Source organism: Rhopilema esculentum, chromosome 14 (assembly GCF_057945365.1).
Source record: "Rhopilema esculentum isolate cy_ngs chromosome 14, ASM5794536v1, whole genome shotgun sequence".
Classification (NCBI taxonomy): Eukaryota; Metazoa; Cnidaria; class Scyphozoa; order Rhizostomeae; family Rhizostomatidae; genus Rhopilema; species Rhopilema esculentum.
Genome location: NC_142828.1, coordinates 9283627 through 9309471, shown reverse-complemented (window position 1 = coordinate 9309471; position 25845 = coordinate 9283627). Strand labels below are relative to the sequence as shown.

Here is a 25845-nt window from a genome sequence, read left to right as displayed (position 1 = left end):
TAGAACAGGATTATTGTACTTCGCCTTTTATCAATAAGTTACACAATCAGTAAGATTTGCAAAAATTTCCAAGCACTAAAAGCTTTGCATTTTTTACTTGACTTCTGAAAGACAGTGCCATACAGCAATTGTATTTTAGATGGTTTCTGCAAAACATTTAAACATATACAACGACCATGGTTTTTTGAATAATCAAATGCATTGAATCTTCATTATTTCAGAGTCAATGACTTTTACTACAATATGCCATTTAAAAAACTGGCATAGTGAATTTGCAATTGGTTATCTACAGTGCCGTCGGAACAAGATTTATATTGTGGGGGGGGGGGCTGTCCATTGTTTTCCTTCTCATTCAGTGCACTGTTATAAAGGAAAATTACTACAGTTTGACAATTATTGGGGTTCCAGTCAAAATAAATCTGGAGCTCATAGTGAATTGCAGTTGACGCTTCTACCGAGAAACTTTAGGGGAAATGGGCACAAGACACAATTTTACCTAAAGAGGGCCTGGATTTTTAGATTTATTGCCAACAAGCAATCTTCAAATCATTAGTTTGTTTACCTTCATTCATATCAAAAAATATCATATTTAGCCAACAGAGCAACTACCTTTGCTTGATTCTTTATTGGTTTTCATGACATGAAGGTCTCTGAAATAACTAAAGCGTTTCTTCCATCGAGCGGATTTTACCTTAAATTCCCTATTGAGATACTATTGGGGGGGTGTGACACACCCCACACCCCCGGTCGCGACGCCCTTGATCGTGTCCAAACAAGAATAGAACAAAAGAGTCCCGTCCTTCTTTCTGTAGTGTAAACGGGGTCAAAGTTTATTCAAACAGTGGGCATACAGGTGTGAGATAGGTGTTTCATTTTCCCTGATTTTCTAAGTTTGCTTGCAAGACAAAACACTAGAATGTGGAGTGGACCTAGAGTTTCCTTTCACAGGAGTGTTTTCTTTTTGAATTTAATATGATAGCTATGCAAGTTTCCGTAAATTGTTTAAGGAACTACTTCAACTCCAGTTGCTTCATTACTTGCGCGAGACAAACTTAGAATGTAGCACATATGAAGGCATTTATATTCATTTAAACTTATACAAGAAAGAATGAAAAGTTTTTGAGAAATTTAGTTCAAGTCAGGAGACAGGGTGAAAACACCTAACCCAAGAAGATTACCGTGGAAGTGATAGTGTAGGTGTCCGTTTTTCATTAAAAGCCCTGGCCCCACATGCCTCCCCAAGATATGAAAAGATGTAAATTTGGCATCAAATTTCAAAGAATATTCTTTTAAATATACAATACGATCATTCATACAAATCAAACATTAAATTTCATGTCAAGCTGAAGCTCATGACAAAGATGAGAACTCAACTATGTTTCTAAATTCAAGGTATTTAAGGTATGCCACAACTGCCAATATTAAGGTTGACAATTTTTTTAAATTACTCCTTTCTGTCATTCCATTCATAACGTAAATTAATATAATTGATAAAACCAGTTTTCAACATAAGATCAGTTAATATGAAGTTAAGTTGAACAGCAGAGCAGTTAACAAATTTTTTATAAAGAAAATCATTGATAACAACAAAAGCTTACTATCATAAAAAGTTTTGATCAGCACCACCATGCATAACTATAAATTCAATTCTTAACTGCTTTAATCAAAAACTTTCTTTTGCAATTTCTTTAGAAACAATAAACTTGTGTCAAAAGATTTGTTCAAAAAATATATTGCCAAACTGCAGAATTCTTTAAATCCCACATTTAAATAATTTAACAAAATTTTAATTTACATATTCATATAGCTTTTACTGTGGCAATGCTTTGTAACACATGCATTAATTTTCATTCTTACTACAAAGAGAACTGGATGAGATCAATCTGTTGTGGTAGTTTTAATTTGCTCTGATCTTCATCAAATCATGGGTAATTGAACTCAAAGTATTTTATAAATGGTATATTCTGGTAATTTGTTCCAGATATATAAGATTTTTAAACAATAAATTCTAAATGCATCAAAAATTTCTTTAGAAACTTATAGCATTGGATCCTAGCAATTTTGTAGATTATTCTAAGTCCTCATATTAGCCCTCAGTGGCTTATTTCACAAAAATATTTTGCAGTTGGGGCTTATTCAAGGGGGCTGATTAGAAGGTGGGGGCTTATTTCACAGCAGCCAAAAATATTACCAGGGTATGTTCTCTTTGGATATTTACCAGGGTAAGTTTTCTTCCAATATTCGAGGCTTGTCAGTGTGCTTAAAATGCAGATATATTGGGATAAACCTATTGCTGTTGTGGCAATACCTCAGCCCATGAGGGGGCTTATTCAAGGAGGGGGCTTATGTCACAAGAATTACTTGAATGTGGAGGGTTTATTCAAGGAGGGGGGCAAATTAGAAGGTGGGGGCTTATTCAAGGATGGGGGCAAATTAAAAGGTGGGGGCTTATTCAAGAAGGGGCCTATGTCACAAGAATTACTTGAATGTGGAGGGTTTATTCAAGGAGGGGGGCAAATTAGAAGGTGGGTGCTTATTCAAGGAGGGGGGCAAATTAGAAGGTGGGAGCTTATTCAAGGAGGGGGCCTATGTCACAAGAATTACTTTAATTTGGGGCTTATTCAAAGAGGGGGGCTTATTCAAAGGTGGGGGCTTATTCAAGGTTTATGGTAAACATAAGATCAGTAAACTAGCTAAAATACATATTGGAGGTTTTTTCATAAGCTGGTACATTTGACAGAGGAGCCAATTACTCTTTACATTACTGGATTCCAATGAAGTTGGTTAAAGGAGGAGCATGAACCATAAGACTGGCATAATTGTGATAGAAAACCTTTAGTCGATTCCAGTAACTGTCTTCATGATAAGGTAGCTTGTTTTTCTCAAGGTAGCTTCTCACAATCGGCTTGACTTTCAGGCACATGTTATCAGACAATGTGGGAAACAAGTGATGCTCCACATGGCAGTTGATAAGAGAATGTCCAAAACAGTAGTCAAGGAAGCTATTCCGGGAAAGATTCAAAACTCCAGTTGCCATTAACCTTAGGCGTTTTGGGCGATGCTCTGGGTGGTACATTGACAAACCAATGTGTTGAAAAATGTTGACATGTATGTATGGGCAATAGAACATACTCCTTGTGACAAGCAGACAAATCAAGGACCACGCAGTTGTAAGACCTGAGATAATTTTAAAACAAGCGAAATGCCCAACAAAACCAAAGGCCATCAGTAGGAAATTCACGGCAACGTGTCTCCACTTGCCCCATTGCATTTTCATGGAAAATAAAGGAGAAACAAATGGAAGGAAGTATGGGGCAATAAATAAATAAACCTTTCGGCCAAGAAAAGGCGCTTTCCAAAGGCTTGAATCGCCGAGGCCAACCACGTTTGTATGCGGGTGGTGGATGTTTACGTGAGATTCTCTTCCAGCCATAAACGAGAAAGCACCACAAATCTCTCCGAAGAAAACGCCAAAGACATCATTCCATCTCCTTGTTGCACATAATGCATTATGAGATGCAGCATGTGCAGCCTTGCTAACAGCCAGCATGTGGGTTGTGCCGAGAAGAAAAAGGCCCAACAAAAACAAAACTCCTTGCTGTCGTACCAGCAAAAATCCCATCGGGAGTAGCAAAAGAAATGCCGTGGCAACTATGCATTGATCACGACCATAGAGTTCCCAATGAGAGCTTTCTTTTACAACTTTCTTTACAATCTTACATAGTTCGCCGTAGTCTCCAGTATCCTTGAACTTTTCTGTATTCTTGCGTTCGACAAGATTCTCGTTCATTTCGCCGGTTGCCGCCATCTTGAATGCTCACTTGTAAACAAACTTAAACAACTTATAATTGTATTCTTCCTTGGTCCTGCCCTGCCTGCACCCTAAAACGATTACTAGTCACAAAAGCAATGTTATCCTGCCTAAACACGAAAAAAATTTATTCCTGCGCACAACTCAAATGTCTGCATGCAGTTACATGTGCTGGTGCTCTCTAAGTAAAAAAGTCGTCAGTTGGGTTTAAAGTACAAAGTACAATTAAAATACAACCACACACTTTTTCTGCCAAGAATTTGTGCTTAAAAAGGCAGATCTTTAAGGCCTTGTTCCCATTGAATGGTCTTCGAATTTGACGGGGGCTACTTGGACAGAAAAAATAAGCAAAACTGAATTAATTGTAATAAAAACTGCAGTAAAAGGGGGGAAAGCCTTGGCCCCCTACTTTTGCTAGCCTTGGCCCTCTACTTTCAAATTCGTGGCGTAGGCCCTGCACAATAAATGATATTACTTAATTTTGTGCCCCCCCCCGCCATTTTCAATATATCCAAACCACGGAAAACAAAGGGTCTTTTTCATTTTAGGGGCACAAGCCACCCCCTTAGAATAATACTAGCTTTGTTGAATTGAAGGCCCGGGGGAGTCACTAAATTTTTTTATATTCGGGGAGGTCTATCCGCAGTAATAAAATTCACCTAAAAGTATCAAAAACCGAATCAAAAACAAATTCAACAGACCCAAAAACCAAATTATGGGCCATAAAGTGTTGCTAACACCCAGATTATAAAAATACAAAATCATGTTGTTGAGCACATAAGATACCATTAGTATAGTAATTTAGAATGTTTCATTGTTATATTGTTTTCTGTTAGTTGAACAGGGCCTAAAATAAGTGTGGATCTGACTCACTTTGTGGAGTTATAAATTAAAATTGTGGCACTGTAATAATAGAAAGTGTGGATTTGCAAATAATGCATGTTTTTAAAAATGCAGCATAAAGTACCAATCGAAACACCTAAGAAAGAAATAGGAACATCTTTTCAACTCGAAGTGAATGCCCAATCCCAGCCTTATGTATTGCACTCATTTTTTATAAGAAAATTGCGATAAGAAATAAGCAATGGACAATAAAGAAGAATTAAGAAATTTCAGAACTCGAAGCTTCAGTACATGCGGAGAAAAATCAATTGCGCTTTATGATATTGTTGTGTGCTATTTTGAAGAAATATGGACTCTGTATACAGCTTTAACTTCAAGACATCTCAATTTAGTTTGCTTTTTTGACTTGCTTCAAAAAATACACTGAGCCTAAAGACCAAGACCGAGATTATGATTTCCTGTCCGTAATGTATTTTGGGGTTTATGTGATATCTTTCAGTAGATTTCAGAAAAAAGTTATAAAGCAATTCAACTTTGGTGTTTTGAATTGGAGAAGCATTGGGAAGATTCCTCTCAAGGCTACAGCAGCTGAACGATGATAAGCCTCTCGGTGGTAGCTGGGAGGAACATTCAATTGGGAATTTTGCATAACAGGGACTATAGTCCTTGCAATAATGGGTTAGAAAATGTTTTGAAAGATTACGCTAACGAACGCATTAGTAGCAGTTCTGCTGGGAACACGTTTTTGTTCTTTTTGATGGTGCTATATCTTGTGTGGTCAAAGATAAATTTGTATTTTATCTCACTTGGTTTTCTATTATTATGTAATAATATTCCTATTATATTCCTATTATAATTGAAATCTTCTCGAATTCGTTATGTTTATGAATAAGGACAGAAAGAAGGAAGGAGTGTTATCCGGTGTTTCAAAGGGCGTGACCGTAAAAAAATTTAGGGGCAAGCCACATAGTCCCCTTCCAGCCACTCCCTTGTGGGCTGGTGCCAGTGTGACCTGATCTAGCGCAATGTTAGCATGATATTGGCCAAAAATCGCCATTTAGCATAAAATTTAGCATAATTTTAAATCTAGCATAATTCTGACATTATTTAAAAGAATCATTGTTTCCATTGACCCATTGTCTATCGTTACCAAATGCAAACACTTTACACCAGTATCTGTGGTTTCATTTAGGAAGTAAATTGTGACTTTTCACCTTCAGGATTTTGCCAGTTGTTTTGATTGGTTGGCAGCCACATACTTTATGGTTGGCAGCCAAATGCAGCCAGTTAAACACAGTATACAAAAAAGCTAATTTTTTGCTAATTATTGGGAGTGATAACGTAATCAAAATTTGCTTTGTAGGTTACAAAACTTTTCACTTGCTTTTATCTAAAACTGTCTGTTATCTTTTACTTTGTTTCATCATTCATCATTTGCAATTTTGAAATTATTTTCAAAAGTTTTGAATATTGTCTGTGCAAAAATGCTTGTTTCCTTTGCATTTTCGTTGTTTTTTGCAATATGCTGCCAGAATTCAGCCAAATTTTGCTTCTTCGGCCAAATGAATTTGTGACGGCCAAGGGGTTTTGAGAAACTGCTAAAATGGAGAAATTTGGCCATCAAACTATGAATCTAAATTGCCTTTTTATTTATGACGAATGAGTACACTGGGTTGTCAAAAAGGCCAAATTGCAACTCTGGCCACTTTTGATATTCTGAGCATGCATTAGCCTTTTTCTCGAGTAGGGTTGCCTTGATTTGAAATCTAGCATAAATTTTTGCAAATCTAGCACAATCTTATGACAAATTTGGCGTAATTCTTAAAATTGAGATCTGGTGCGTGGTTTCTGCATTACAAACAAGATGGGGGTGAAGATCATGCTTTCAAGCTGGGCGAAAAGAGAATAAAAAGAAACAAGCACAATTTGTACATCAGTGAGAGATAAGTTTATTTGCCATCTGTAACGAGGTTTTCGTTTATAGTATCAAAACTTTTTGAAGAGATTTGATGGCAAAGAATTTGATGGGCTGAATGCAGTTAAGAACTTTCCATAAGTAAAAGAGACTTGAGAAACCTTCACCCAGCTTTTGTCCCGCACAAAATATTTCATTCAATCATGCATTAAATTTTGAGACATAAACGACCAAGATCGCAGAGATCTGAGACTTGTTCTCAGAGGAATTCTACCAGATGAGACAATGGCTCGGATTCTTGCAGCAAACCCTAATTCTGTCGATGTAGAGAGGCTGATTCTCACCTACAACAAGATAGAAGCAGGTGGGGAAAGCAGCACAGCTCCAGAAAAACTTAACAAATAGATAAATATTGCAATGAATATGCTTGATCTGGCAAGTTTCGAGTTCCGAGAAAAGCTGCAAAGATGTGGCTCCAAAAAAACCAAAAAACACCAAGTCTGGGAAGCAAGGCTGATTTAAGGGAGTTTTTGAAGGTGAAAGGTAATAAAAATTAACTTTGACAGAGATCCGAACAAACCATGTAAAAGAATTTCTTTTCGATAACTTTTTGCTCACATATTAAGACATCGCTATATGCAGCTAATTTTTATTAACCCAATCCATATATTGTAAAGAATCAGCTTTTGCTACTTATACTTTATTCATTTAAAGAATTTGCCCAATCGGACATGCTATTTGCACTATGATGGCAGTTTCTATATTTACCACCCCCATGATGATGCCAATCCCAGCAAAGTACCACGTCCAATTTTTATGAAAAAAATGTGGATCTGCAAAAATTGCTTATTTCAGGTCCTGTAGTTGAACCCACAAATATCAACAGGTGTATCTATTGTTGAATCGGGTGCCTAAAAGTATCAAATCGTAAGGAAATTCCTTACCCATAATTATCAGAAGGACCCTTAAAAAGTTAGGCGAAGTAGCAAGAAATAACAGGAATACACGTATTTTCTTTATAAGCAACTAAGATCCCGTGCTGGTGGTAGGCAGTTTCTTAAATTTTCTGGCCATTTTGCTATCAAAGGTTTCTTACATGTTTCTTAAATTTCTTGGGTAATGAATTTTTTTAAACGTGCTTCCAAGGTAAAGTAAATAGTTCACTCACATTCAGAGTGATCAAGGAATTTCGTTTTCCTTGAATGACTAACTCTGCTGAGATCTGTAAACAGTTAAGCTCATTGAACTTCATCAATTTCAATCAAGTTGAAGTCAAATGAAAATTTTTAGATGGAAACTTCTTGAGTGTGCAATTTACTAAGAATGGACGGAAACTGCATATTAAATGTATTGTTGCAATATACAGTGATGTTCAATGGCAAGACTGTATCGAGTGACAACTCGGAAAATTAAAACTGCAAATTATAAAAGTTTTTTAGCTTTTTTCACTTTAGGTAGGGTTGTTTCTTAACTTTCGAAGAATTGAGCCTACCACTTCCTATAACCTGTTTCTTATAAAAAAATTAGTGTATTTCAAATTTGAAAAATGAGTCAATTTCTATTTCAATGATGTTTAACAAGGGCCCCTAAATAAAAGGTATCCTTTCAAAAAAATTTGATTTTGAGCAGTAGCTGCAACTTGTAGGAAGAATAACAAGAAGCTCCACATGTTGGTATTTCTTTGGCATTTTCTTCGCGCTTCTAAATGGACCAACATTCTCATTTGCTTATAATGTTCTCACCTGGTCCGAGAGCGAGTCGTAGAAAGGACCATCGTAGCTCAGTCTGGGGCAGACTGGTTGGAAATTTTGTGGTGTCACACCCCTACACCCCCTAATTTTTACCCCTACCAGAACTTCAATCTTCTGATTCTTATAAAGAAGTGTATTAAGCACAAAAATTTTCAGCGGATAAAATTTCAAACAATACATTACGGACAAATAAATTTTTGGACAAATATTCTGACCAGTCTTTTGAATGTTTAAAACAAAACCAAATCAGGTCATAATTTTCAAGATCGTTATTCAACTTTCAAGAAACTTGGAAGAATCTCTGACTACTGAAAATGTGACATGTCGAGAAACCTTCAGTATAACGAAGTGGCTCAGATTCTTATTTTTCACTCTTTTTAATAAGAACCAGTAAATTTAAGTTCTGAGGCTGGATTGTTTTTAATTTGTTCCTAAATCGATAGGGTGTACGCAGTGTCATTGCTAGCTTGTCCGTTCTAGTGAGGTGTCCAGTCCTCCTTTGAATGAGAAAATGAGACACTCCTCACAAAGTGAATGAGACAATCTTCATTTTTGCCGACAAGTTAAAACGTTTTAGATTTTTTCATTTTTCATTTTATAATATTTATACAGGTTAAAGGTTCATACATATGTTTTTCAACCTGACCTGTTTAAAAGAATAAAATAAGAGCTAATAACTATGTTAAAATACTAGTAACAAAAGAAATTTACCAATCAAACCTAATTTACAATATCTAATAATACTAAGGCTATAAAAAAGAGTAGCTCAGCCTCAGCTTATTCATAATTTATTCTTTACTTTGACCAGTTTTGGGGCTCGTGTTGTTCTTAAAATTGTTCTGATAAAAAGAAGACTGAACTACTACTGATTTCATTCATTTGAACCTCGGGGGGGGGGGGGGGACCTTGACATGTTTGAAGTTATGGGGACGGGCCATTATTTAGGGGTACCTTTTTCTGAAAAATGCGGAATTATCGGTATAAGTTTTTGAAATATTCACTTTTGTAAAATGGATGTTTAAAATCGCGAAAGAGATATGCTGCGAAGACTGAAACATGACAACCTGTTTGCGAGCAGCTATACTTTTCTTTCCATTTCCATCATGTGATAAACTTGCTCCAAGTCTATTTCATGCTTGAGAGGAGGAGTATTTATTTCCCTCAAGCATGAAATAGACTTGGAGCAAGTCTAATCATGTAACAATCCATGTTGAGTGGTGTTCAGCGATGTTGAGTGGAGTTTGAACAGATTCAAAAATGTTCAGCGGGTCGACTCAACATTTCTATTGTTAGAGGTGTTGTTGAGAGATGTTGAGAGCGTTTTAACACCCCATACAACAATGTTCAGTCAGCGCAAGCGCACTAGACTTGGATTTTGCGCGCCAAAGAAAGGCTTCAGCGTGTCAAGATTTCAGATCAGACCAAGAGGTTGAGAGAAGTTGAATTTTATAAATCGTAATGGCACACCACACCATGACAAACGCTTGGAAACAGTTGGCAGTGAAAGCAAATCGGATGAGATAGCAATTCAGAGCATGTTGCAAGACCAATATTCTGACCTTAGGAAATCATCAGGCAGCTACTGTTAAAGCAAAAAGTATCCGAAGTTCATCTTCCAAACTTGTCTTGGATCTCTGAGAGTCCGAAGTTCACCGCTCAACGAATGTTGCGTCGAATTGTTGAGAGCGTTTTAACACCCCAATTCAACATCACTAAACATCACTAAACATCACTGTACAAATGTTGAGCGATGTTCAGTGAAATGTTGAGAGCGTTTTAACGGGGCTTTACAACCCTTGGCTACGGGCCTGTTCTTACAACAAAAGAATAGAATGCTGTGTAATGTTGCCTGGTGTTGTGTCGCGAAGACAAAACATTCGGGACACAAGGGGGATTTCTAAGAATCTACGTAATATACAAAATACCTACGTATACAACAATCCAAATGATAAGGCTAGAATTATTTTAGCTCTTTTACACTTTAGCTTGTGTCCCAGACCCCTAACTTGAAAATGGCTTAAGTCCCCTACTTTTTTGCAAAAAGCTTCTTTGAGAAGATATAGAGGACAAAAGAAAGTAAGTTGGAGAAAAGAAAAGTGTGGTAAATCCTGTGATATAAGACATCTTATATCCAAGATATAAGACGTCTATGGGGCCTTATAAAGTAATGAATTCCAGTTTAAGACTGGAATTAATCAAACGTACTAAAAGCATGCTTTAAAAATAGCAAAATATTTTAAAATATTGCAAGAAAACCGCTGCAAGAAATATTTCGAAATGTGTTTTAAGCTTATCTAAAGGATGTGGACGCAAAATTTTCTGTTTGCTTCGCTCGCAGGAAAGCCTCTTCGTTCCGATGTACCTAGGGCCTCCGACAACTTATCGCCGGCCCCATCCAATGTACCGTTAGCATAACAATTGCCCCATAAAATCATAGGCATAAAATATTATGAAGCACATTGGTGCGTTTTTTAGTTTAATAAAGCTCGAGCCTTCTTGGCACTGCTCCTGGAAACGGAAGTATAAAATATGAGTAAAATTGAGATTTTGGGGCAAATGACATGCAAATTTGTTTGATGATTTCGTCGTGCTTTAAAAATGTTATTTGCTTTGCAGAATTATGGGTGTATCTTTCATGGTGTTTGCGGAATTATGGGTCACATTTTTTTAGGCATGTGTGGAATTAAATGTCCGATCTTTTATCTAAAATTATACGTCCCCGTCCAAAATTAGGCTTAGTTATCCCCCCCCCCCCCCGAGATCTGAACAGGTGATGCTATCAGGTTGGAAAAATTTTGTTTGAAAAATTTTGCAGACATATGTTTAAACATTATTGTTTTTGCTTTATCAAATATGCATCGCACATAGATACATGTCTCATGCAAAAAATTTCAGCGTGAAAAACTTTCGGATAATTGTAAGTTTTGTAAATTTGATTTCGGACAAATCCTTGTCCAAATGTTTGTCACTCTGAAAATGTTTGTGTTTAATGTTATTGATGAATTATCATGAAATTTTTGAGTTCTTAGATTTTTTAAAATCAAGTTGCTTTTTAATTGTTTTTTTTTAAGTTTAAGTTTCTCAGTGCTTATTCTGGTCAAACACAGCACTTGTTTCTTACAACAAGTTTCTTAAAAAAATAGGTGTATCTAGGTAGACCAAAGATAAAGGAAATATTAATACAGATAATAAAGATAAAGTTAAAAAATTTTTTCCTGGTACAATTTTATTACATTGATCGTTATTTAAATTCATCATATTGTACCGCACGCATTTTGATAAAGTAACTGGTTCACACCCTACTGAGATTATGATAACAAACTTCATTCAAAAACGCCTTGACCAATTAAACACCATTGTAGTGTCCACGTGATCAAAGCGCGGAACGGTTTGAAGGCGCACTTTTAAATTTGATAGGACTGGTGAAATACGAAAGATTGTCTGATTGCTGTAAATCAAAATATTGGAGACTTTTCTGCAACAAACAAGAGTAAATCAAGGAAAATTCTCTTATTTCGAGAAGGTTCTTCGAGTATTGAATATGGATGACCGAGAAGAAACTTTGATCAGGTTTGTTGTATATAAAAATTGCCGGGCCTACCGAAAAGGCGACAAGTTAACTTCTTGCACCTTCCTGATCACGAATTGTGGCTATAAACAACATATAAAATCTATTCTGAATTAAGAAATGATCAAGTTATTTACTATAAAAATAAAACGTATTTCGGTAACGGTTTTGCCATTTTGCCACAGAGACATAAACAGCGAAATCGATGTCGTTGGAAAAGTCGTAGAGGTGTGTAAAAGAGGGAAAGAATTGTTAGAAATCATATGGGAGCAACTTGGCATCAATGGAGAGCAACGAATCAAGAGGAACGAGAGGTTTTTCGATCTCATTGCAAGTATGTATTTTGAAATAATAATAAATTGGATTGGATTTAGATATATATATTTTCCATTAATAAATTTTTCTATTCTTTACCTTAGGCTACTGTGGATTTCGAGAAGTAACATTATCCTTTATTTCAAAGTTTATTCTGGTAACCAGGACGCGAGCAAATAATTTTTTGCTCAAAAATTCTTTCAAAAAGAAAATCGATGTGTATATAAAGCTAAAGAAACTTCATGAAATTTAAATAATTAACCCTATAAAAAAGTGCATAGTCTTTGATGCTAGATTTTTCGTATTTTAATGAAATCAACCCGAAATATTATTTTTTTAGCTATCTACTTAGGAAAAACAGAGTTGAAATCTGTTTAATATTGATACAGTTACCCTGGGATGAAAATCCTGATCAAAATTCTAAATTTTTATTATCAATTTTATTTATTTCCAATCTGTGATACTGATAGTCAGCCTTATGGACTTCTTCTAGAGTTTTTAAATTTGTTTTGGTTCTTAAGTTCCTTGAATAGTGATGCTTCTCTGATACACTTACGCTTATGATTTACTTTCTAGATTTGGTGAATGACATGGTAACAGAAGAGCAAGAATTAAAAAAGCAAGTAGAGCAGAGGGTCGTGGAGTTCAGTGAGAAAATTGATAACCTGACAGAAGAACTTCAATTACCAAAGTTTCAGGTCTCCCACTTCAGTTTCAACCCCTTTATATTACATTCAAGTTGTTAGCATGGTTCATCATGCAAGCCTCATATCATGTAACACAATTTGATTGCCTGGCATTTTTAACTCCAACTAAAAATGCCTCAAAATCTTATCATCTATGTATATACTTATGTCTTTTTCAGGCTGATCCAAGTTGGTCATTAATTATCAGGGAAACAGAGCTAAGAAAAGAAGTGGATGTGCTAAATAAGGTTTAAACAGTATTTTTTACTTTCTCATTCAAAGATAAATAATAAAGAGCCATTTCTTAAAACAGATTCAAATCTAATCAAATGTGAATAGGAAATGAGCTGCATCCAACTTCATGTTGCAATAAACAAACTGTACCCAGATGCAGGTTTAAAATGCCAATTTAGAAGATTTAAATCCAGATTTACAGAATTAAGTTGAATGGCACCATGTATGTTTCAAAAAGGGTATATTTTTGTATTTGTCTAATTTTTAAATTCCTTTTGGCAAACTCTTGTTTTTAGTCATGTTAAACCAAGAATTTTCTATAAAAATTTTATGTTAATTTCAACAACTTTGTTTCAATCCATCTTCAGGAGAAACACCAAAGAATGAAAACTCTAGCCGCCAAAAGATCAGAGGAATTGACATTGTGTCAAAGGCTTGCACTGGAACAGCTTGAAATGACCTTTGTTGGGTGCCCATCAGCTCAACAGCTGAATGAACTCAGCCAAAATATCAAGTTCCTGCAAGATGAGATGGTAAGCTTCTAATTATCATTTTCTTTACACGATTTTAATGCAATACATCACAATACTGTTTAAACATTTGGTATATGAGCCTTATGTTGGTTTAAATCAAATTATGTCAGAGCAAATTAGTGAACCTAGGCTTGTTGCATCAGTGAGAGTTTTCAAAGAAGTTTAGGCCCTTGTCAAAATAAAATAATATGTTTTGGTAGATTGGATTGTCTAAACCAACTTTTTCTCCACGCGTCATAGCCTTTTTCCAGGAGCCTCTCTTTAGCTGATTGATATTAAATTTGCTTTGGAACCTTTGATGCTGCCTATGCAGTTTTTATTTTGCATCAAGTTGTCATATATTTGTCCATTTGCAATGATATGGCTCTCAACATGTGATAATAGAACTGTTATATTTATATTATATGTACAATCAGTTGGGATTTCAAAAGCAAATATGTGCAAACAATCAATTTCAACTTTGAATTATTTACTCGAATTTGTACCATCAGAGGTATTTCAGATTTTTGAAGGACAGGTTGTAGCCTTAAAGTTGCCATCAAAGATAAATATTTACAATCATCACATAACATTTTCTAGGAAAAAAGACTTGCCTTACTGAAGAAGCATCAAGAATCTATCAAGAGATTATGGAAGGAGCTAGAGATCGATCCATACTCAGAATTTGAAATGCAGTTGTGCAGTGATGAAGCTGAAGAAAAGTTCATTTTATCAAAAGAAAATATGAATAAACTGAAGGATCTTGAGGAACAGGTGAGGAATATTGATTGGAAAGTCAACTCTAATGTTGCTGGTGAATTTATTGTGAATAAAGAGGTTGAATTTATTGTATATGTTTCTACCTAATATCTAAGGATTGTTTTTTAAGATACTGTGAAGCTATGCTTATCAAATAGTGCCCTGGTCCTTCCTGTAGATGTGTCCACAATTCATGATTTGTACCACTGGAATTGTTGGGAGCTGATGACTTCCGTCACTCTGGTTGAAAGTTTGGTCATGTCCTTGAACCCCAGACCATTTGATCTGGAAGTTAACAGTTCTGATTTTTCATCTTTGTGATATTTGCAAATAAACACATTACAGTTATGGCAGATTCATAGGGAAAAATAGTACAGGGCTGGTCCTAAGACTTTGGTCCCAACACTTTGGTCCTAAGACTTTTACAGGCCATTTTGTTTCAGGCAGCTGACCATCCATGCTCTTGCCAACAACCTCACCAAATTATTTAACCAAATCATATCAAACCTAATCTTCTTTGAGTCTTCATACCTATTGTAAATTTTTTTTGCTTCTAGTGAACAATTCTTTAAAATATGTCATCTATGATTGAATGTGGATATAAAATATGAAGATCAGTCAGTCTGTTGATGCTACGGCTCTATATTTACCAAATAATTGTTTGTGCTGCAAGTTTATAATGTTTTGAAATCATATAGACTTCAAATTCATTTATATCCAAAATGACATGTATTTCAGCTTGAGCTTGAACATAGAAAACTTGTTGGAGAAATTGATGGATTACGGGGAAAAGTAAAAGCATTGTGGGATCGACTAGAGGTTGCAGATGAAGAGCGGAAGAAATTTACAGAAAAGAACAATGAATTATGTCCAAAGACTGCCAATGCGGTAAGAATGAACTTTTTTAATGAATGGTTGAGGTGTTTTTATATGGTTTTTATATATATTATATTTAAATTTATAAGAAAGGGATTCTTAGCTGGCACTCCTGGAATTATAAACTTGATGTGATCATCAATGATTTTAAAAAAATAGATCCATATTTTATTTTCTCAATTACGCAGATTGGGTCTTTTCATTTTTGATTTCCCAATCCAAAGTTGATAGTACTGTCACTTGCTGAATTAATTGAACATTGAATGTGCCGAATTTGCTTTGGTTATTCTGCATATTTGCTTATTTTAGCTGAAAAATGAATTATCACGCCTGCAAGAACTGAAAAGACAGCATATGCAAAAGTTTGTGGACAATCTCAGGAAGGAGCTGGATGCACTTTGGGATAAGTGTTACTACAGTTCAGAGCAGCGAAATGAATTCAGACCATACTTTGAAGGTATGCTGTGTTTTTCAAATGTCTCTGATTGGTTAGAATAACAGTAGATTGGCACAATTATCACTTTCAGGGGTTGAAATAAGGGATCCATCCTTCAGTCAACAAAACGGTCTAGAGAATATTCAGAGCATTTATATCAAATTGATGTTGAAGGCATCAGCTTTTATATAAAAGTGTTCTTGTCCAAGCCCTGTTTTCCTTCACTGTGTTAGTTAAATTGTTGATTTTCATGTCATAACTAATTAGTTTTAATATGTTGATATGGTACCAATTGTTGTTTTTGCTTAAGTTGTGTATGTTTTTACTAGCTGTTTTCGATGATGAGTCATTGGCATTACATGAGCACCAAGTCCAAATTATGAATAATTATTTCAATGAAAACAAGAAGATATATAAATTAATTGAGAAGCGGGAGGTATCATGGCAAAACAAAATGGATTTTGAGGTAAGAAAGTGATTAACCCTTCTGATTCCATAACTTCAACCAGCCATCATCAAACCCTGTAGTTTGGAGTTCCTCTGAGATTTGGCTCGCAACGAGTAACACTGTTATCTTACATTGTTCAATTCAATTCAATTTCATTCATATACTACATAAGAATACTAAATTAATACTGCAATATACACAGATTTTTATGCTTGAATTGAATTGTTTCAGAACAAATCAGCAAATGCGGATCGTCTGTTCAATGCAAGGGGTGGAGCCCTTCTGAAGGAGGCAAAGATGAGGGCAGCTTTTGAAAAAGGATTGCCTAAGGTGATTTTAGAAATTTTCGTCTGGGATTTTTTTGCATTGTTATGATTCAGGGTGCATAAGGGGCCTACATTTTTTGCAGGCACAGAAGGACCTGTCCTTAAAGGTTTCACAAGGAGAGCGAAGACGTAGGGATACGTATTGGTTTGGAGGACTTCAGTCCTCTTCCCTCTAAGACATGCCCCTTTTTGCGTTTCATGTTCCATTCGGTTAGTTCTATCTTAACAAAGAAAAAGTATTTGGGCAAGATGCATACTAACTTAGTTAAGCGTCCGCTGCGCCCAAGATGGAGAAGGCTCTCGATAAATTGATCAAAAAGGACGATTATTTTTTAAGGTTTTCATCAAAGGAATCTTTAATAATGCAATCGAATTCACAAAATATATGAAAGTAACTGAGATGCAAGAAATTTTTGCTGACGTCAAAGTGTTAATTCCACTTTAACGAGTCAATGTATTGTACTGATACTTGCACGGGGTATGTGACTTCTATGAAGTTGTTACCTACAATGTCTTCCATGATACAAAAAGTATCATTTCAGTACTCCAGTGTATAATATTGGTATTAACATCGTATTGATAATCGGATTTGAGCTTGAGTTTAAGTGATGTACGAGAATCTGTTTTATAGACAGTTTTATAGGAAAATATGACCTTCGAAGGATAGCAGTTCAAAATCACCAGATTCGCGACCATAGACCATGGATTACAAGTCTGGCCTTGGTTTATATTAACTGGAATAAAAACATCTCTTTAAAACTAAAGATGTATAGAAAACCGTAAACTTTTCAACAGTAAAACGTCTAACCTCGTAAAACTCTGCTATGCGCAAGTTTTTTCACGTGTTAATATTCACAAGCAAAACTTTGTTCCACATTTTAAATATGTTCTTTGCAGATAGAAGAAGAGCTGAAGAAGTCACTGAAAGGATGGGAGACGGACAACGAAACATATTTCTTGTACAACGGAGTAAGATACCTGGATCGTATTGAATCTCAACACGCTGCGTATGAAGCTTTGAAGGAGCAGAAAAAACAAGAGAGGGTATGGAAGGCTTTAAACACGTTTCTAGGAAAACATACTTGGTTCATAGATCTTTTTCTGTTTTTGATTAGGGAAAATGGTTTGATCAGCCAAAAAATGTAATTAAGGATGTGATAATTAAAGGGTTAGAAAAAACAAGTAAGAAAATATATTATAGATCGAAAAATCAATATGAGTGAAAAATAATTTAAATCTAGCTTCAAAAGAATTTCATTTGCTTGAGTAGATTTCTGTAGATTCTAAGTTTTCCCTGTTTTAGCTGTTTGCAGAAATAATTATGATTATATTAGATATCAAAATATTATATATTGACATTTGTTTATTGGAAGACGTTGGATTTTTGTGTTTGCGTGCTGCTCGAATTCCTTGTTTATTAAGAATTATTTTAAGGGCTAGTTTTTGTCAAATGTGCCTTGGTTTTGTCAATATTTTTCACTTAAAAATCAGGACATGACGAATATTTTCCTTGTTCTGGCTTTTCCTTCTTGTCAATCATACATGCTGGGCAGCTTTTCTAAAATCGGTACATAGCAACTTATCAACCTAGAAATATTATTGTCTCCCGAAACCGATTTGTTTATTGTCATTCTTACTTCCCACCAGAATAAGGCAAAGCTCGAGAGCACCAAGCAGGAGATGGTCTTTGGTAGCAAGCCCTCCACAACAAAAAGGTATTTTGTACCCTTTTTAACCCCAAACCTTATTTAGAACCCTTAGTCATTCGAAGAATGTCCAATTCTTTTTATACATCGTTTTCTCTATTCTGTTCAGCAAAAGTTGAATTATCTCTTGGAATTTTGTATAAGTATTTTCTGTTTCACATTGCAGGAAAGCTGTCGGCACACCCATCCGTACAGGAACACCTATGAAATCGCCTAAAAGGGGTCGAGTGAGTACTGTTTCCATTCCGCTTCTTATTTTTTTTGATATTTTATCAGACTGTCCAGAAAGATATATGTTCATTTGTTCTTATTATTTCCAGAGTGTCTGTAGAATGCTCAATACATTTTGAATAAACTGTAGAAAGCAGTAACATGAATCTTACAGGGGAAGAGCCCTAGGCTGGCCTTTCGAAGCGGGATTACATGTTTATCTAAAATTTTGTTCTCATGTATTATTTTCATTTTCTGATTTCAATTTTAATTTGTGTTATTCTTTTCTAGATGGATACAACCCATAACAACACGCGGTTTGTACACTCCAGTATAATGAACACGCCCAAAAAGACACCAGGCTCGGAAAAGAAACCATTGACTGGTAAACAGACGAAAAGCAAAATCATGGTATGTAAATGCCTGTTGCAACAGGTTGATTCGTAAAAACCTCAGTTACAAGTTCTGCTAAGACTATTTTTTACTGGTCTTTTTTCCCTGCTGCTGTCATTCCTGTGTTATTGATCAAAGTTTCTAATATCGCCTCAGACTTCTGCACGACGAAAATCCAACCGTATGCGGCAGCAAACTCGAGCGCGGCAAATTGCAGGCCATAACATGACGTACCAGCACCCGTCCCCCTCGGCCAAGCTTAACTCGTCAAAATCCTCAGTAGTCAGTGGCTCAATTGTAAACAAGGAGAACGCTCAGCCAGGAAACATTGGATCGTATCAGGAATTCTCGGTAAAAAGTTTTCTCTTTACGATTAATGTATGCTATAGTCCATTTCATTTACTTGAACTTTGGGCACTTTGTGAAAGGGTTTTTAAAAGATGATATAAGGAAGCTGGAGCAGGTATTGGTAAAGGGAATATCCTCGCTTTGTTTGCTTCTGATTTTGGTTTAATAGCATTTCGCGAGGTTTCGAAATTTAAGCAGAAATTAAAGTTTTATCGAGGTCTGTGTGCCTTTGAACCCTATATAGTTGAAATGTCCCACTGAAGGTACAATTGCTTGTGGCACTTGATGGTTTTCTCTTTAGTTCCAGTATTTAGGCGCATACACCTTGTCCCTCTGTTCTTTCCTTTCTTTCCTGACATCCATTTCAATACTGTTTTGCCATGTTTTACCTGCACTTTGGTGCCCATGTTTGCTGTCCGGATGACTTGTTTATTTTCATGTCCCGCGCTCACTGGTTTATTTTCATGTCCCGCGCTCACTGGTTTATTTTCATGTCCCGCGCTGACCAGATAATTTCGGTTTGTGTCCTTCCAAATTTTCAATCCTTCAATCTTACGGTGTAGGGTAGAAATCATAAAAGTTATAGTTTTATGCCATTAAACTGAATCATAAGAAGTAACAAAACATTGGAATGTCATTTATTGCAACAATTGACTACTTCAACTCTCAACCATGAGAATTTTCACTTCATAGGCACGTAAAAGAGGCAGACCCCAATAGAGGTTCGTATTAACATGCTGCGCTGACTTGCTCATAATCTGGGTCTTTGTCGTACCTAGAAACTTGGGTCATGTTAGTGTCCGGTCATACTAGGGAATCTAGACAAATAATGCGATGGACTTGTTGCCATATTTGCCAGGGAGCTGGATGGGTGGAATAAGTAAGCAATCGGTTACCTATAGTTACATTCAGCTCTATTGCGAATATGACATTTGGCAAGTCAAGTTCGTTGTCCACTGTTGTCATGTCCGCCATATGGCCTAGTTTTCCGAAGTCCTGTAAAATAATGGTATTTTAGAAGGGACAGTATTTGGGTACGAATCTAGAGACAGGATATGAGTTGGTCAAGATTTATGTGCTGAGTGATGAGTGGTAGATTAGTTATGCTGGATAATGTTTTGCCAGCTTCAAAAAAACTTTCGAAATGCTAAATGATCATACAAAGAACGAACTGCCATTTTGGGCTTACAACTTCTAATCTATTCTATCAGATTCATTTGATAATTGATATAATAGCGCTTTAAAAATGCTCACACCAGATGACTTACTAGACGATTTACGACGGGCTTTTAAAGCCAAGCGTTAGAGAACCTCGAGGGGTATGACACTCAGGCACACACCCTGCATTGCCAGAACACTTTTTATTGCAAAAAGGTCAAATTTATCTTCTACTAGTGATTAAAGCAACACAATGTTAGCGGCAGCAAATCAAGCATTAGATTTTTTGCGTTTTGAGTCGTTAGTAGCCATGTTTAAATTGGCGATGGATTGTTTGCCGTAAGATCTTTTGCCTATCAATTTATTTTCGCCTGAATTTATTATATAATAATGGAACACAGTCTTTTGAAGCCGCTCCTTGAACCCTATTGATTTATATATTAAAACTACATCGATTGACGTTGTTCTGCCTTTTCTTTGCCTCGATCCACAAACTGAAACATAAGCCAGATGGTACCATTCCTTTAAGTATTTTATCCTCCATCAAAAGAGAACTTAAAAAAATATGAAATCAGCATCTTTTTGGGTTTTTTCTACATTTCGGGTTTTTGAGAATTTCAACGTCACCTTTTCATATTTCTAAATAGCTTAGCCCATGTGTCTCTTTACCGTTACAATTTTTTCTGTTACAAATTTCTTTCGTTTTCTGTTGTTTCTCACATGGTTTTCCCAGCAGTCCTTCTTTCTTCCCTTCAAATTGCTGCGCATTGTATTCAATCAAAAGTCACATGACCAATGTGATCCTTGTGGCCAATGAAATGCAAGGCAACTAATGCTACTCTTTTTGGCGACAATTGACATCTTCATTCTAAGGGACGAACTCTAAGGAACGAAGACCGACTTCTTCTATAATATTTGTGGACAATCTTAGTCTTCTTAGTGCTTTTACACGACTCGAAAACCTTTGTATTATTCTTGGACATCAGCCACTAGTTCAAATACCTGCCTATCTTCTCATGAGTGGTTTTTAAATATGTTGAGGGCATCGCAAGTAATACATTTTTGTGCTGAAACCTTTGGATTTGTGCGCTCAGTGGAAGTGTCAGCCGTCAAAAAGTGGAGGGGGCATACGATGAGAGAGGGGTACAGATGACAGAGCCCCGAAATTGTTTGGGACCATGGGGAGAGGTGCAATAGTGTTTATGGATGAGACCCTTATCCAACGCTCTCTCTTTTTCTTTCTTTCTCTCTCTCTCTCTCCCTCTCTCTCTCCCTCTCTCTCTCCCTCTCCCTCTCTCTCTCAACCTCTCTCTCAACCTCTCTCTCAACCTCTCTCTCAACCTCTCTCTCAACCTCTCTCTCAACCTCTCAACTCACCTCCACTTCACTCTAGTCCACTCCACTTCTCCACTCCCGGATCTCGTAGTCCTTTGACAAATATCCTTTTGCTTAGAGAAAAGTCTCCCAAAATCCATAGAATTACTATTGTTCTAAAACTCTTTGACCTTTTGGAAAGATTGATAAACCTGTCTATCACCAGAAGCTATAAGATCTAGGGATATTCTTCATGAAACTTCTAGACACGTGAAGATTATGATTGTTGTGTATCTCTTGCAGATTGGCATCACCAGCCCGAATTGCCGAAGCAGCTTTGTGGCAACAAATAGCAGTTTCCATGTTTGATTAGAAAACAATTAAGAACATTGGAGTAAATATAGCGGCATAGAGAATACTTTTTGTACATACGTTGTTTGAGTATTGGCCTAAAACACGAGTAGAAAGCACCAGTATCGTCCCTGCTGTCATATTCTCAATCCACAGGCAGGGAAACAAGTGACCTACAGATCATCGAGTTCCACATCTGCTTCAAGAGTCAATATGTAATACATTTTTTAAATGGAACTCAACCTTACTTGAAGCAGTAAGTTTTCCTGATTAACACTTTCACCTCCATTGAAGGGGTCCTCTCTAAGGGTTCTATCCGGAGTGTGCATGAAATTCAGTTTGTGTCGTGTTGCTTGTTTGAACTTTAGAAAATAGAACTGCACATGTTGACAACAAACGCAATCTTTTGACAGTAATAATCAATTTACAATTGAATAAATACATCTTGATGTCAGTTAAATAAACTCGCTACTCTTTACTTTTAAATACAAGCCCCTTCCTTTTTAAATATTAAGCCCCCTCACCCTACCAAATTCATTAATATTTTGATTGGGCCTAGCCAAATGATTATTTAAAAAATGGCAAATCCTCGAATTGCCCCCTCAAATAAGCCCCCCTCGAATAGATTCCCTTGTAAAATTAATAAACCCTTGGGGCTAATTCGTGGATTTACAGTAAATCGCGTTTTCGTTGCAATGCCAGTTGTTGACTTCTTCAATGACTTTTCAGCCTTGATTTTGAAGTTAGGTTCATACCTATTTGCAATTATTTATACCTAAAAATTGAAATATACTCACAACTGTATATTTATTTTTCAATTCTCTCGAGTCATATAGATTTAAGGTCAATTAACTAGTTGAAATTTTATTCTTTTTTATTAACATATTGTCAATAGAAATAGTGGATTGTGAGATTTGTTCAACCTTTTCAACAGCTTGTTTTCCCGGTCGCTAGCTAGTCATTACGAGTTCCATCGTGTTGTAATGTGTTGTAATGGATACGAGTGCTCTTAGCATCACTGAAAATCTTGCTACTCTACCCGAATTTTGACTAACGGCAATTCTAAGTGTACGATTAAACTAATTAGGTTATATCAGAATTCGTTTCTGAATACAAGGTATGTTCCAACAGAATTTCAAAAATTTCAATGTTATTTCAATACCAGGTTGAGTTAATCGTAATAATAAGAACTAACACACATTACAAGATAGCTTTCCGTTTATGTGTTCCGCAAACGGCGCTAAATATTTTACGCGCGGACAAGGCGCCGCATCCGGTGAAACTGATAAGCAGTATCTCGAGTACTGTTTCGGATATTAATTGTGCATGAAATCCTTCCCATTTATGAAAAACGAAGATATTGGTAGTGGCCATCAGCAATGAACAGATTGTTGTTATTATTGACGAGGCAATGTAATGGAGAATCTGGGAATGAAACAAACCATTTGTAAGTTACGTGGTTGTTATAAACACGCGCGATAGCAAAAGAAGGCCTTTAAGGGAAAATTGAAATATGAAATAATTAAAGTTTTCAGGGAGAAAATATAACTATTTAGATTTTTTGGTTTTGAAATATGAAATAACTTTGGTTCCCAGTATGAAATAACTGAATATATCTTTTAATGTTGTGTTAGAATTAGCTATTTGATAACAGCATTGACTCAAGTGACTTTTGATATGTAGAGCTGTTAAGATACCATATTACGTCTGGGTTGCTCTTTTAAAATTTTCAAACTTTTTTGAGGCATTTTCTCAAAGAAGGCGCTTTAAAGAAGAGGTGGCCTTTCATACCTCACGATTAGTTAAAATGCCAATAGCATAGAATCTACGGCAAATAGTTTTGGTTTATAATATCTCAACAAAATAGACGAAAACATCAAATGGCATCATAAAAGTGTTTTTATCTAATTTAATTGTTCCACATCTTTATACTATGAATTCTTTCTAAGACCACTAAACAACAATTTTGTAAACCATTTAAGTTGCAGGATTGATTTGCTGATAAAATCTGTCTTCTAAATCTTCAAATCTCTAAACAGATATTGTTCATTTTTCAATTTTTTTTTATCTGAGGCTAGACATGTTTCCCGCGAAGTTATTCTTATTTTAAACAAATTAGACGAAGAACGTAATACATCAATTCGAATTACAGCCTCACTTCTGCGTTAAATCTAAAATACAAGCACAAACAATATGAAAGAATTGTATGAAGCCTAAAATTATGATGATAAAGCTAAATCTGAGCATGAAAATGTCGTACATACTGAAGTTTGGAGAAATTTCCTAAACGAGGCGGTAAGTCGAGTTGGTGTATACTTGAGAGAAGCAAGTAACCGATCTCTCATAATGTCAGAATTGTTTCTGGCCATACTTTTTAATTCAATATGGCGCCAATAAACAATGCTTAAAGTTGTTAGATATTATGTTTTTGATGCAAGACGAAGTAACTATATAAGGAAAAATTATGAAAAGCCACGTGAAGGCAACCGTAAAGAGAATTTGGCCCACTACAGCTCCTGTTTTTTTCACACTCGATGAGTAACCCTTGAAAAAAAAACCTAAAATATCTACTCTTTAGAAACATGTAGTCAATCTCTAGTATTTATAACGATTTCTTCTTGAGAACATCGAATGAGTGGATTTTTCTTAGTTTTAGCTTTGCATGAACTTTATTTTAGCATTTTTCTTGCTATCTTATGCATCCAAGTCTGCAAGTGACTAGAAATAACAGCATGATTAAACAACTGAATTTACTGGTTATTAGGGCTCTTGGCGGTCAGTAGAGCCAAAGAAGATGTCCTAAAATTCAAAGTTAAAAAATCCTTCAGGCACATTGTCTCTCCCAGGCATGTCTATAACTGGCCCCTTCAGGTTGTACCCTCCACGCAAAGGACTTCAGACTATCAGTTCAGTTTTATCTGTGAACAAGCTTAAGCATTTGAATTTGCAACACTTGTTTCCCAATCTTTTCATTGTATTAAGTTTGTTTCTGACTTTGCCTTCTAGTGTTGCATCAGGCGAAATTTCGTCCTATAAGCTCAAATTCATAAAGTATTATTTTCGCTCTACCATTGACCAAAACAGGCTTAGCTCACTTCTCCGCTTGATTCTCCATTTCCGTGCTCGAAATTTTGGGGTTCTGGGACCCAGGGTAGTTGAGCGGTTAAATGTTGGAGCTTTTAAAAATGACATTATGTTCTATATTTACCTGATTCTTGCTCGGTGCTTCAATTAGAGCCAAACCCAAATAGCACGTGCAAAGAAACTGAAAATCAAAAAATATATTATAATAAGTATCTTATTTCTCATACCCATAACAAACACATGTGATGCAGCTGGGAGCATCAATCTGAAATTTGTTTTATGCTCCAATTTTCAAAATATTGCAGAGGGATTTAATCTCGGAGCATTTATTTTCGCCTTTAACGATATCCTCGCCCCTTCAGATTTTTACTTTAGCCATATCTGGTTAAATATATCGAAACTTTACTTACCGTAGGACACAAAACTAAAGACGCAAGGCATACTGCATCGATCCCCTCTTTCAACACAAGACGGGTCAGACAACTGATCCATATAAACACAGCACTGATAGCTTGCAAGGTTGAGGCTATTTTGATGCTTGTTGTATCGATTCGCATTGGGTATGGAGTTGTTTTTCTTGATTGTGATTCATTAAGTGATGCAAAAGCAAGCAGTTGTTTGTTATCCTCTCTATAACTACTCATTTTCTCGGATTTTTCTTTCACGATCCAGGTATCCTGAAACTTCCAACCGTTGAGTTCCATTTCTTCAATCTTTTAAACATCCTTCCCTCACAAATGTATATATTGATATCCTTGTTCAGTGATAGTTTTTGTATATCATGCACAATTACACGCTCCG

The 25845-nt window shown here is 35.9% G+C and overlaps 3 protein-coding genes across 5 annotated transcripts; 1 reads left to right on the top strand and 2 right to left on the bottom strand.

Moving 5' to 3' along the window:
• Window positions 1-1256: 1256 nt before the first annotated feature.
• On the bottom strand, window positions 1257-4015 carry LOC135696004 (fatty acid desaturase 6). Its single transcript, XM_065215261.2, has one exon. The coding sequence runs from the start codon at window positions 3806-3808 to the stop codon at window positions 2762-2764; it is 1047 nt and encodes a 348-aa protein (XP_065071333.1). The 5' UTR covers window positions 3809-4015; the 3' UTR covers window positions 1257-2761.
• Window positions 4016-11705: 7690 nt separating this feature from the next.
• LOC135696122 (protein regulator of cytokinesis 1) lies at window positions 11706-23686 on the top strand. 3 transcript variants are annotated; one of them, XM_065215404.2, is made up of 17 exons: window positions 11707-11890; window positions 12074-12222; window positions 12780-12901; window positions 13069-13137; window positions 13492-13656; window positions 14236-14409; window positions 15133-15282; window positions 15580-15727; window positions 16036-16172; window positions 16386-16484; window positions 17378-17524; window positions 18128-18195; window positions 18353-18413; window positions 18688-18807; window positions 18946-19140; window positions 19831-19859; window positions 21913-23686. In XM_065215404.2, exons 1-16 carry the CDS (start codon window positions 11862-11864, stop codon window positions 19855-19857), a joined length of 1860 nt encoding a protein of 619 aa, XP_065071476.2. In that variant the 5' UTR covers window positions 11707-11861; the 3' UTR covers window positions 19858-19859; window positions 21913-23686. The 3 variants fall into 3 exon arrangements, with proteins under 3 accessions (XP_065071477.2, XP_065071476.2, XP_065071475.2); XM_065215403.2 differs by lacking the exon at window positions 19831-19859; XM_065215405.2 differs by lacking the exons at window positions 18946-19140; window positions 19831-19859 and having other exon boundaries at window positions 11706-11890.
• On the bottom strand, window positions 23161-25748 carry LOC135696123 (uncharacterized). The gene is made up of 3 exons (XM_065215406.2): window positions 25455-25748; window positions 25169-25225; window positions 23161-23385 (listed from the first exon to the last, which is right to left on the bottom strand). The coding sequence occupies exons 1-3, from the start codon at window positions 25746-25748 to the stop codon at window positions 23161-23163; spliced, it is 576 nt and encodes a 191-aa protein (XP_065071478.2).
• Between the last annotated feature and the right edge of the window lie 97 nt (window positions 25749-25845).